The sequence below is a fragment of the Festucalex cinctus genome, chromosome 13, assembly GCF_051991245.1.
Source record: "Festucalex cinctus isolate MCC-2025b chromosome 13, RoL_Fcin_1.0, whole genome shotgun sequence".
NCBI classification, from domain to species: Eukaryota; Metazoa; Chordata; class Actinopteri; order Syngnathiformes; family Syngnathidae; genus Festucalex; species Festucalex cinctus.
The window spans coordinates 21,844,541-21,857,472 of NC_135423.1; the positions used below are offsets into that span (position 1 = coordinate 21,844,541).

General features: G+C 39.9%; 3 protein-coding genes across 3 annotated transcripts; 1 reads left to right on the forward strand and 2 right to left on the reverse strand.

The window, feature by feature from the left end:
* Positions 1-401: 401 nt before the first annotated feature.
* On the reverse strand, positions 402-3,612 carry LOC144032863 (histone H3.3A). The gene is made up of 4 exons (XM_077540348.1): positions 3,444-3,612; positions 2,461-2,604; positions 1,452-1,605; positions 402-1,366 (listed from the first exon to the last, which is right to left on the reverse strand). The coding sequence occupies exons 2-4, from the start codon at positions 2,586-2,588 to the stop codon at positions 1,238-1,240; spliced, it is 411 nt and encodes a 136-aa protein (XP_077396474.1). The 5' UTR covers positions 2,589-2,604; positions 3,444-3,612; the 3' UTR covers positions 402-1,237.
* A 708-nt stretch (positions 3,613-4,320) lies between these two features.
* LOC144032864 (histone H3.3A) lies at positions 4,321-6,706 on the reverse strand. The gene is made up of 4 exons (XM_077540349.1): positions 6,547-6,706; positions 5,525-5,670; positions 5,209-5,362; positions 4,321-5,121 (listed from the first exon to the last, which is right to left on the reverse strand). Exons 2-4 carry the CDS (start codon positions 5,650-5,652, stop codon positions 4,993-4,995), a joined length of 411 nt encoding a protein of 136 aa, XP_077396475.1. The 5' UTR covers positions 5,653-5,670; positions 6,547-6,706; the 3' UTR covers positions 4,321-4,992.
* nop53 (NOP53 ribosome biogenesis factor) lies at positions 6,144-12,812 on the forward strand. The gene is made up of 13 exons (XM_077540347.1): positions 6,144-6,210; positions 7,146-7,434; positions 7,649-7,725; positions 7,857-7,959; positions 8,367-8,569; positions 9,372-9,427; positions 9,509-9,604; positions 10,533-10,634; positions 10,708-11,130; positions 11,224-11,399; positions 11,848-11,914; positions 12,188-12,264; positions 12,373-12,812. Exons 2-13 carry the CDS (start codon positions 7,232-7,234, stop codon positions 12,431-12,433), a joined length of 1,644 nt encoding a protein of 547 aa, XP_077396473.1. The 5' UTR covers positions 6,144-6,210; positions 7,146-7,231; the 3' UTR covers positions 12,434-12,812.
* The last annotated feature ends 120 nt before the right edge of the window (positions 12,813-12,932 follow it).

Sequence of the window (12,932 nt, forward strand, 5' to 3'; positions counted from 1 at the left end):
ATCCACCAGTAATCTGTACCCTACCCACACTAGCATTTGTTAAAAAAAACAAAAAAAAACAACTTCATATACTAAGAACACAAAAGAAGTACATCCAACACTGAAATGTGTAACATCCATTTATTACCAGTTTATATGACAAATTTGGACATTACAAACGTTGCTTTATTAAAACATCACCACCAATGTTTCAATAAAAGAAATTGACAAACAAAATAAAGTGGCAGGGTGACAAGTACACCTTAGAAACAGTAGACAGATGATCAAATAACCATGAGGGACACAAAAAAAAGAAGCAGAGGGAAAACTGATACAGTGAGGGGAACAATATTTGAAGAAACACTACCTCTTACATTTTGTTTTAACTAACCCCCCCCCCCCCCCCCCCCCCACCCCCCAATTTGAAAACACTCCATTTTGGAACCATATAAACCTCCCAAAGAGAATATGAAAGCATTAGCATGACTAACTCACCGAAGCTTTGGCTAAAACATTTCAAGGAGAGCACAAAATAAAAATAAACACAAATGAGGTCCATTATTTTTCTTATAGGAAAAGTGTCTCAACAAAAGGATCAATTATAAGCTTATTTCATTTCTGTTTAGGTTTGTTCTCCATGTTAGAATTGGATTGTTCCCCCATGTCTTGCACTGCAGTCCAAAAAGATAAGACAGTGAATTTTGAGGGGGAAGAATATCAACAACCATCAATATTCTAAACATCGTCTCCAGAGATGTTGATGGATTGCACAGAGATCTCTGTGGTGATCAGAGCTAACACTCACGAAGACAGATGCAGGGACAGAGAACCCAGCACACACACCGGTGTTGAGGTCGCTGCATGACCGAGAGAAGACGAGGATCATCTAGCACCCTGCTTGAAAGAAGCCACAACAAGAAGCCCATCCCCACAGCAGATAAACACCCCATCCTCTGTCTGCCTCTACCTAATTTTGCACTGGGTGAATGGTGATATTCTTCATTATCATGGTCTCCACCCCACCTGTGTGTAGAGTCAATGAGTGTTCATCAGGTGACCTCATCACCAAAGAGTTGATACATGCATAAAAGGAGTACCATAGAAGTCTTCTGCTGAATGCACTAAGAAAAACACGACTACACACTTGATTAATACCGTAATATAAACCATTTTCCCTACATACTAATAACACAGGAGAGAGGGGTGCGGGTCATGGATGAACAGACGGGTGAAAAGTAGAAAGACCAAGTGAAATCATTTAAGCACGCTCCCCACGGATGCGGCGTGCCAGCTGGATGTCTTTGGGCATGATGGTGACACGCTTGGCATGGATGGCACACAGGTTGGTGTCCTCGAACAGACCCACCAGGTAAGCCTCGCTGGCCTCCTATAATGGAAAACCCCCCCCAGACATTTTAGTGAGGTAACGTCACCAGAATGAGAAACTACCGACTCTAATCTGAATGACAGACTTGCAGAGCGCCGATGGCTGCACTCTGGAAACGCAGGTCCGTCTTGAAGTCCTGGGCGATTTCTCTCACCAAGCGTTGGAAGGGCAGCTTGCGGATCAGAAGTTCGGTGGACTTCTGGTAACGACGGATCTCACGCAAAGCAACGGTACCAGGCCTTTAAAAAAAAAAAAAAAAAAAAATAATAATAATAATAATAATAATAATTAAGATGTGGCATGGTGGCCCAATCCTCCGAAGGAAGCAACCGAACCCAACAGTGTGCATGCAGGGTTTGTCAACAATCAAAACTACCATGCTGTATCACATCAGCTTTTATATATTTCAAGTTGTAAACTACAATACAGTATATGTGTTGGGTATTTGAGAGATTAAGCTAGTTACGACTACGGGTTCTAATAAAAAAAAAATCAAAAACTATTATAACCCTGGTACCAATGGAGTATATTAATATATAAATTGTGTTTTTCAATAACCCATTCATAATGTTATATGTGTCTGTGGATGAAATACTGAAACATGTTGGGTTTATGTTGCCAAAATGCACAATACTTTCACTACAAAAATTACACTGGATATGAAGCGGCAACAAGACGGCCACCAACAAGCCAAATTGATAAATACCATTGTATAACACCCCACACATGACACTTTTTTTTTTTTTTTTTTGCATTTGACACTGCATGTGGGTGTCGCGCCTGTTACGGGTTTACCAAATCATGGTTGTAGCTTGTAACTGTAACCAGCTTCAAAGTGCAGCTCATGGACCCATTAAAACATAAAACTACATGCCCAAGTGTAGGATCAAAGAGAAAAAAAAATACACATTACACACATTACAAATGTTAAGAGAAAATGACAGAAATCTAATCTCATTAGACAGTCAGGAGGACTATTGATGATTCTAGGTATGTATCCCGTATAGTGACTAATATCCCAGCAAAAATTATTCAGACAAAATAATATACTTTGACACATATGAGAAGTTAAAAAAACAACAACAAAAAAACACCTGTAGCGATGGGGCTTCTTCACACCTCCGGTGGAAGGGGCACTCTTACGGGCAGCCTTTGTTGCCAGCTGTTTACGTGGAGCTTTGCCTCCTGTGGACTTACGAGCAGTCTGCTTGGTACGGGCCATTGCTACTTAAGATCGCCTGAAGACGACAGAAACAATATAAAGACACATTTTTATCGTGCATCAATTTGTTGCATATGACATGAATAACAGCAATAAACATGTGAAATTCATATCACAGTGTCTAGCACTATTGTGCATTAGCATATTTTGAAAGATGACATTTGTTAGAGCTATTATTTTACCAAAATAGTTGGGCAAGTGGTCATGTTTTGGCCAGTTAGTGCATTTGAACTTCAAAAAAAAAAAAAAAAGAAAAAAAAGTACGACGTCATAGACCACATGCGACATCAATCAAAGACGAATACCAACACTATTGGCCGTTAGACCAAAGAATAAATGTAAATTCCAAATGTAAGCCAATCAGCGCGTTCCCCTGGTAAGTGGGTGGGCTTCACAGTTGCTTCCAGTGTTTGTGGGCCCGCCTCCCTTTGCTCGCTCTGATGATGGCGGCGGTTTGATGCGCAAACGGGATGAAGACCAAGGCAGACGGAGCAGCACGTAAACAACTTCGATTTAACAAGTTGCCGCTGTTCCCGGTTATCGGAAGATAAAAGCACTATAAAGAAGACATTCCAAGGATTTTAGAAATACGTAAACCACACTCGAACGGCTCCACTAGCAGGACAGAGCCGAATAGAACCGGCGCACAATTCGAAACAGAATTTTCGCCTGGTCTGAGCGGCAGTAGAAAAGACTGCGACTTCACTGTCGTCGTCTCCACCGCGCTGTGTTGTTTTCAAACACGACAAAAACGAGCGTTTATTCGCCATATACATTAACACTGGAATTGAGTAAGTTACACTAAAAATTCTAAAGTTAATTTACGACTAGAATAGCGTGTAGGAAATGGCTTACCTCAAGAAAAAGTGAACAGAAGTGGTGAGAAACCTTTCGCTTGTCTATTTTCTTCTTCGTATCCACAATGAGAGGTAGCGTCCAGCGGGTAAAATGGCCGCCGCATCAATCAAGTGTCCCAAAATGCAACAGTGTTGAAGTCATTTTGTTTGGGTCCTGTTGAATTCGGGCGTCACTTGATTGTCAAACTTGTCTGAACATGTTTGACCACAGTCACTTCTGTTTGTTTAACGACACGGCTCCCTGTTTAACTTGTTCTATTTTTAACTTGTGTGAATGTATGTGATTTCCTGTAGTAAATCAAGTGGCAGAAAAAAAAAGTTACTTCAAGTGGCAGCACTGTATTTATTTACGGTGCCATGGCCTAATATGTTGTTTTTATTTGTTTGTTCAATAAAAAAGGTTACTTGAAAATATGGTGGCATTATATAAATAGACTGAATAATTGAAATAAGAACTACAAAAAACTCTTTATATTTTGAAGATGGCTGTATTCATTTTTAGAACAGTGTACACTTATGTTCTCATTTATTTTTGTTTCTACCTTATCAAATATCACGTTTGAATCAGCGTTTTCACACATTACGGCAACAACTCTGAGGGGGGACCTGGGCTGTGGTCAATAGTATTTTCTTGGGACTTAATGTACCAGTGTTGATATTGCAGATTTAACTCACATTTTGGCCATTAGTTTTTTTTTTTTTTTTTTTTTTTCAAAATCTCTACTTTTCTTCAGTCCACACTTGTGTTGCAAATTGTTGACCAATGTTGAAAATAGGTTGCTCTTTAATTATGTAATGTTTAACGGTCGTTTTTGGGGTCGCCTGAAGTTTTGGCCCAATGCCAGCGATATGAAAGATAGCATACAATGACACTATTTAACCACAATCAGTTTTATTTATGTTTGTATGTGAATTTTGGAGTACAAATGTTTCAGCCTTCAAAATGACCAAAAACACAAATCAAAAAACAGTAGAAAAAAATAGGTTATCGACCTGAGAGAGAAACAAAAAAATAATAACATTGCATGGACATAATGTGGTGAAAACCAAGAGTAAAATCAAAATAGGTCTGCTACATATATGCCTTGTATAAGTGTCAAACCATGCAGCCATTGCAATGGCATTTGAAATTGGATTCTGATACAATAAACACCATTGTTGTAAAAAATAGAAGTGTGTTTATATGTCTATTTTAAAATGACCCCATAAAATTAAAAAAAAGACCCATAATAGATGAATGTGTCAATTTAAAGATGAAAATGTCTTGCTATGTACTATGCTTATTCCAGATTACATACTACTCATGGCTAGCAAAAACACCATATTCATAGCAATAGCTAAAGTGAGGAGTGTAATGTTTCAAACTCAAACGAATATATATCTAAAGAAACTCTTCTACTTGTAGCACCAACCAAGACATAATCACACATTTACGGTTATCACAGTCATGATATATAGAGAACCTCAAACCAAACTACTGTATATGTAGGGAGAAGGAAAGGATGGTGATGGACAAGAGAAGAGTATTTTATGAGAAAGAAAGAAAATTAAGCACGTTCCCCACGGATGCGACGTGCCAGCTGGATGTCTTTGGGCATGATGGTGACACGCTTGGCATGGATGGCACACAGGTTGGTGTCCTCAAACAGACCAACCAGGTAGGCCTCACTGGCCTCCTATGATGAAGAAAAATATTGAGCCGTTTTAGAGAGTTGAAATCACCACATTGGAAAGCTACAAAATCTCATCTGAATGACACAGACCTGCAGCGCGCCAATGGCTGCACTCTGGAAACGCAGATCCGTCTTGAAGTCCTGGGCGATTTCTCTCACCAAGCGCTGGAAGGGCAGCTTGCGGATCAGAAGCTCGGTAGACTTCTGGTAACGACGGATCTCACGCAGAGCCACGGTCCCAGGCCTTTACAAGACAGAATAGATGTTGCACTTAGTTTGTTGATGATTCACACCAGTACATGAGGAGTTGTCTTCATATACAACTAAAGCAACTCAAATTTACCCCTGCAAGGTGTTACTGAAGATTACTATATTATTGTCTGATAACAGTCACTGGCTCTCTCACCTGTAGCGATGGGGCTTCTTCACACCTCCAGTGGAAGGAGCACTCTTCCGGGCAGCCTTTGTGGCCAGCTGCTTACGGGGAGCTTTACCTCCAGTGGACTTACGAGCAGTCTGCTTTGTACGGGCCATTACTGCTGTGGTTCAAAGCTTAAAATATACAGTTTTGTTTCAGTTCTTGCATGGCAAAAGTTTAATGTGAAAAGACTTATGGTTGTGGAAATGGAGGGTGTAAAAATAATTACAATAAAACAAAAGTTTGCTGTTGTGTACAATGATATAAAAGTAAGGTTTTAGCATTACAGATGCTTTTTATTCAGTTTATATGTGCGCTTCGGGAAATGTTTTTCATCTCCGGGGCAGTATAGAAACAGAATGTCTTACGTCATAAATGACAGCGGAAACGTCCAATCACGAGAGAGCTTGAGAGTTGTTATGAAGCGTTCATCCAATGACAACAGCATTGCTAAACCCCCCTCCCATTGCGCACTGGTCAGGGTACGTTCGTTTCGATGTACTTGTAATCCCTGTGTGGCACTAGCGTATATTTTCCAATTCAGAATGAGCTATTTTAGAAGAAACCAACGCGACACCGCCCCCGTGGGCTGCCCTATACATATACTAACACACCCGCACATAATGGCTGGCTGCTGCCATGAAGAACGTAAACGGGAAGGAAAATCCACTCTGGTAATCGCAATGGTGGTGAAAAACACGACCGAATTGTGTAAACCCCGTAACATGAAAGTGGAATATTATTTTCGAGGACGACATTAGACATGTCAAAGGTTCACTTGGTGGACTTTATTTTGTCAGCTGACTCTCCAGTCAAGGAGCACTTCCGAGACAAAATCGAGCAGATCACGAACGCTTTTTCGGGTTGCTGATTCGCAGCAGGCAGATAAAGGCTCGACGGCTCTGCGTTTTATGTTGTTTTTAGCGAAAATGGACGAAATATTCGTCCATCCGAAATCCTGAACTGCTGGAAATGATAGGTTGACGTTCGATTGAAAATGTGATACTTACCTTTGAAATTATAGTGAGAAATTGCAGCTTTCAATTTGGATTTAATTTCTTGAGTCTCTTACGCGTTGTTCTCGCTACAAAATGAAGGGAGGGGAAAAAAAGGAAAAAGAATATAGGAGCGCGTTTGGCGACACGTTTCCCATGATGCATTTGGGACAAACATACATGATACCAATGACACGAACACGCTATGTGCATTATAAACATATTAGTTTAATAAACTTTATATTTTAGTTAACTTTAAAACCTTTTTTTTTTTTTTTCCCAAGATACATTTCATATGGAAAGAACATTCAACTAAACTCAGTTTCCTGAGTAATTGTCTTAGTGTTATAAACCATTTTGTACTTTCTAATTTTTATTATTTTGATATTATAGTAATAGATAGAAACGCGTTATTGTAATTTATATCCAAACCTAAACACACCTATGTGCACACTCATAGTTGTGTATTACATGGAATATCACATATGTAAGAAACATTTTCACTGGCAATTGAAAATAACGGTGAAATCTACAAGAAGACATACTAAAATGACTGTACTCTACCAACTTTATGTATAACAGGCTTTTTAATCGTTACGATATTTGTCCTTTAGGTGGCGCCCAAGTGCGATTCCACACTGTATGCCACAAAAGGCACGGATGAAGAAGACACGTGTTTCATTTCCCTTTCAACTCCAACATGGCGGCTGCCAGAAGGCTGAAACGCGTGTTGGCCTCGCAGCCAGGCTTTTTAAGTTTAAAGTCATCGGATCATCCAGGCGAAGTTGGTAGTCGAAGAAAACGCTTTAACAAGAATAAGAAAAAGAACTGGAACAAACACAGCGACATTAATGACGTCGAGGATTTTTTAGAAGACGTCAGGCATCAGGAGCGGACCACCGGGTGAGTTGGACATAGGTTCACTTTTTGTGAAACACCACATACAACTCAATCTCCGATTCAGAAAATACTGTATTTTTTTTTCTCTTCTGTCTATCCATTGCACTCTATATTTGAACGCGTGTTAACAGGCGATGATATGCATTCGACGTGCGAGCGTGTTGTCAAAATGTACAATTTGTTCGTCGAAGTAATGTGTGTTTTGTATTCATTCTAGTGGCCTGTTGGCTGAGAAGTCGGATGACAATTTATTCTTTCTGGATGTTGGGCAACAACAAAAGGATGATCACAAAGGTAAACAAAAGAAATAGTTTGCATTTGTGTGCTATCTTACATTTTTCTTGGTTGACATTTACATTTGCACTCTTTCTATAAATTATATAACGATAGATGCTGAACCTATCCTTACATTTTTGGCTTTAAAGCATCAGAGCAGGTGGTGGGCAAAAAGAGGAAAGGGAAGTCACAACGTCCTCTCAGGATAGACCTCATCCTCCAGCATGACTCACTTGTCCCACCAATTAAAGAGTAAGTATGCATCACTTACTGTTTTCTACTGAACTGAAATGTCAACATTTCTTTTAAAAAATGGACTTTCATCTCCAGTGTTTTGCAATATTTGCAAATATGTTGTTTTGGAAGTTATTAAACATTATAAACCATTAGCCCTGATCAGATTTTGAAGGGTTTTGTTAGTCCAATGATGATCTCATCCTTGCACTCCCAGTATTTCCTTTTTGGAAATGTGAAGACAACACATAGGAGCTCAGGAAACTGTTGTGTGAATGGTATCTTGGGATCTGAGGATTTCTAAATGCACAACTAGCTGTTCAAATCAAATGTATTTAAACCAATCCTGCGTGCTATGAATTATTATTCCGCTACTTGTTCCCCATATAATAAATTGATAACATCCCCTTTCCATGTTTCTGCAGTGTGCTGTCCTACCAACAGCCCAATGCAAAGAAACTTCGTAATAGTGCCAAGAGGGTAGAACATCTGGCAGCCAAAGGAATAGTACCACGGCCGCAGAGAAAGCTGCTCAACAGACAGACGTCGAACACAACAGCTAAAAAGGCAGTTACAGAGGCAAACAACAACCCAAAAAGAGACTATTATGACATCTGGGGTCAGGAGTGTAAGTGATGTTTCATTTTATTTTTATTTTTTTTTCGGCCAACAGTGGCCCCACCTTTGCTTGCTATTTGTTAGTTATTAATAGAAGTAAGTGACTAGATAACATATTAGGGGAATATGAATATATGCCCTGCCTTGGGCACTGTTGCAAGTCAAGTAGTGAATTTCTTTGTAAGAATCTGTAAAATGGTTTGAAGTCCTGGCTCTGTTGCTCATGCCTGAGATGACAGTGTGGTGCTTGATGAATCATGTAGCTGATGTTCAAATATTTGGAAATTTTAGCCTGCCTGATCTAAAATAATCCTCAGTTTTCTTTTCTCTGCCACATTAGTGTGATCAAACGAGCTCGTGGGGGTTTGATTTATTTTCTGCACTGTTTGAAGATGTCCTTTGGCGGTGTGCTGTTGAAGGTGTCACTTGTAGGCACTTGGATGTTGACAATTACATATTTGAAGTAGCATTATTATACGTAATTCTTTTTTTTTTTTTTTTTTAACTCTTTGTATCCTCAATCTGGTTGGTTGTCATAGTAAATAATTACTCCATTCAAGTTCAACACTTGGGAAGTATACAAAGAAAATGTCCCTTTACATTTGTGTCGTATTTGCAGAAATTTTTCGTCTCCACTTTTAATCTGCAGATCTGTTTAGTTGTCTATGTTGTTGTAATGCAGCCCTTTGAAATCTGATGGTGACAGATAAAAAGTTCCCAGGACAGACTATCATATCTTCTGCCTTTTAGCCGCAGTGTTTTTTCATTTAAAAGTCTAAAGTGGTAATCCTTAGTTTTTTTTTTGTGAGCAGATAGAAATTCTGCAGATCCATGGTACCTTCAGCAGACTGGCAAGAAGCAGGTGAAGGTAAGAAACCATATCAAACAGTTAATCACTATGCTGCTATTTCTTATCTATTTAGCAATATTTTGGTTTATATTGTGATAGCGGCCAGGGAAGTTGAACGACAAGCCATCTGTGTTACCGGCAGTGGAGGTGATCGCTCCCGGAGGCTCCTATAATCCAGACTTCTTCTCACATCAGGTAAGTTCTTCTTCTACTGTGTATATTGACTCAAAGAAATACAACCGGACACTGTTTCTGTTAAAACAAGTACCCTATTGATCAGATTGTCACAGTTTGACAAAGCGCAAACACTATTATCATAACCCCAGTCTGCCTATTTGATCAGTTTTTGAAATTTCTTTCTGCCAAATATTGGAATTGCCTTGCGCCTAACAAAAGGGGAACTCTGTGTAGGGGTGGTTATGTAAATTAGCCCCACTGTTATACATTGGTTGAGGTTCTAGGCAGGACAAATCTCGCTGCAATAGTATTTGCTGCTGCATTTAGATGGCAAGATGGGCTACGCAGATGAAACGAGAAGACCATTCCAAATGTGTTTCACATTTGTATGAAAAAAAAAAAAAAAGTTTTCCACGTTTAAAGTTAGTAGGTTTCATAATAATGCAACCAAACATGTTAACACCCTTTCTGCTTGGAAGCAGCTGCTTTCTGAACACTACTTGTGGCTATTAAATGAAATAAATGTATACTGTAGACAAGAGATGAAGCACATAGAACGGCGGCTGTAAGTGAGTCGGTCCAGGTAGTATCTGCCTTTTTATGAGTACTCTACAGATGTAAGATATCGTCACAGATATTGGTATTGGGCATCTCTAGTCTGAACGTTGTTAGTCCAATGATGATCTCATCCTTGCGCTCCCAGTATTTCCTTTTTGGAAATGTGAAGATAACACATAGGAGCTCAGGAAACTATTGTGTGAATGGTATCTTGGGATCTGAGGATTTGCATTGGGATAGTCAAGTGTATGTAACTCATGGAATTCACAAGATGTGAATGGCAAAATACAGTCTCAAGTAATCAACCTATAAAGGATGCCTACTCTTAAATCAGCAGATAATGAACAAAAGCCTTGCATGGTCTCATGTGCTTACACTTTGAATACAGGCTTTACTGCAAGAAGCCCACGACGTGGAGGTTAAGAAACAGAAGGCGGAAGACAAAATTGAGAGACAGCTCGCTGTCAACAAAGAAGATCGAGCGACAGAGGTACCGAGTCCTTCCAGCTTCACTTCTCAATTTGGGCAAGCCTGGATTATAACAAGAGTGCTTGTGTCTGCAGGAAACTATCTTTCAGGAGCAAGTGGAAGGCCTGGTGGAGGAAGAGGAAGATGAAGGTGGAAAAGTGCCTCCTATTGAAAAGGAAGACAAAGATGGAAAAGTGCCTCCTGTCGAGAAGGAAGACAAAGATGGAAAAGTGCCTCCTATCGAAAAGGAAGACAAAGATGGAAAAGTGTCTCCTATCGAGAAGGAAGACAAAGATAGAAAAGTGCCTCCTATCGAAAAGGAAGACAAAGATGGAAAAGTGTCTCCTATCGAGAAGGAAGACAAAGATAGAAAAGTGCCTCCTATCGAGAAGGAAGACGAAGATGGAAAAGTGCCTCCTATCGAGAAGGAAGAGGAAGGTGGGGTGGGAGGAGCCATCGCATTGGCAGAGAAGAAGACTGAGAGACAAAGGAAACGAGAAAAGGCGGAAAAAATTAAGGTGCTTGCACAAAAAAATGCTATGAAAAGCAAAAATGTCCAGCATGTGGAATAAGTTGCCATCTTGCCTTTTGTGCATCTTTTGTTCCGTCAGGAGCAACATAGGCTGGCTGAGAAACAGCAGACCAACAAACGGCAGCAACTCTTCCAGCTTCGCGCCATCAAAGCTGCCATCAAACAACAAGAAAAGAAAACCGCCGCAATACACAAACAACGCAAGGCCAAAATGGAGGCCCAGAAAGCTCAGCCCAGACGCCTTGGCAAACTCAAGTATGCACTTAACATGCTCGTCAAGTCCGTCTCGGTCTGTTTGAAAGCTTTTCTGTTCCAGTTGCATTATGCAGCATCCATTAAGGCCACAAATGTAGTATAACAACCATTAAAAGCCACATTCTTTCGGGAATGACCTCATCAGTCTGGTGACAAAATGTCAGTATCCCCATAGAGATACACCGTATTTGATTTATAGTGCTTAGAGGGCGGGGGCAATAATCTGAGGGGAAAAAAACAAACTCAAATTTGTCACTTTCGAAAGTCACAAATTTGCCAGTTTTAAACTCGCATATTTACGAGTGCTGTTAAAGTGGCAAATTTGTGAGTTTTTTTTTTTTCCTCTGAATATTGCCCCCGCCCTTTAAAAAGAAATATTTATGCGTAGCCCTAATATGCCACCATATTTTAGATGTTCTAGTATTTAGCACATTTTTTTCCTTTCCAGGTTTCAGCCTCAGGACCTTGAAATCAAACTAAGTGATGAGCTCACCAGTTCCCTACGACAACTAAAGGTACTGCTTTCCTATCAAAGCTTGCCTTTTACTGACTTTTCTGAAAAATCTGGTTACTGATTCTGTGACATCGCTCTCCAAGACAACAGTTCATCAAATTGAGTTTTAAATAGTTAATTAAAACATCCAGTGCAAAACAAAACTCCAGAAAATAACTATCCAATTTTCTGTAACAAAGTTAAATAAGACGCCTTAAATAAGTATATAAGCCACTGACTGACAAGTATTTGTTCTGGTTGTGTTTGTGGGACATGTAATGCTGTCCTGCAACAGCCAGAGGGCAGCGTCCTCAAGGACCGCTTCAAGAGTCTGCAGAAGAGGAACCTAATTGAACCCAGAGAGAGAGCCAAGTAAGGATGTGCTTCACTTTGACATAACGTTTTATGCTTTGGTCACGGGGACACGCAGATTCTTCAAAATGCATGTTGCCTCAAGCGAGCGTCTCCTTCTCCCTTTAGGTTCAAGAGGCGGTACAAGCTGAAGTATGTGGAGAAGAGAGCTTTTAGAGCCATCACTTAAGGCCACAGATCCTGAGAAGTCGTGAGCCCAGTAAAAGCCACAAATGCAACGTAATGGAACCATCTGTATATATAATGTTGTGACCCGCTGACCTTTTCAGACAATACAACAATTGTACACGCAAATTATATGACACTTAATTGATTACAAAAAAAATGCTGTGTGACTTGGTTTGTGTCTGGACAGGTCTCACTGTCTTGATCAGGTGACAATGAGTTTGTTCATTCCAAGTGATGGTGTGCTGTTTTTCAGGTGTGATTTCCAACTAAGCACAATAAGAAGCTCAGTCATGTCATGTGTAATTGTGCAGCAGATTTGTTCACATCTCAATTCATTCTTTGCAGCAGTGTTTAAATAAATATCAGATATTTCTACTTTATTTGAGCGTTTTGACTTGCATTCAGTTCATTTCACCAAAGACTCACTTACAGGAGGTTGAATATTATGTTTCTGAGACGAAGCCGTAAGATGCTGGGATTTACGAGTTTGGCCATGTGGT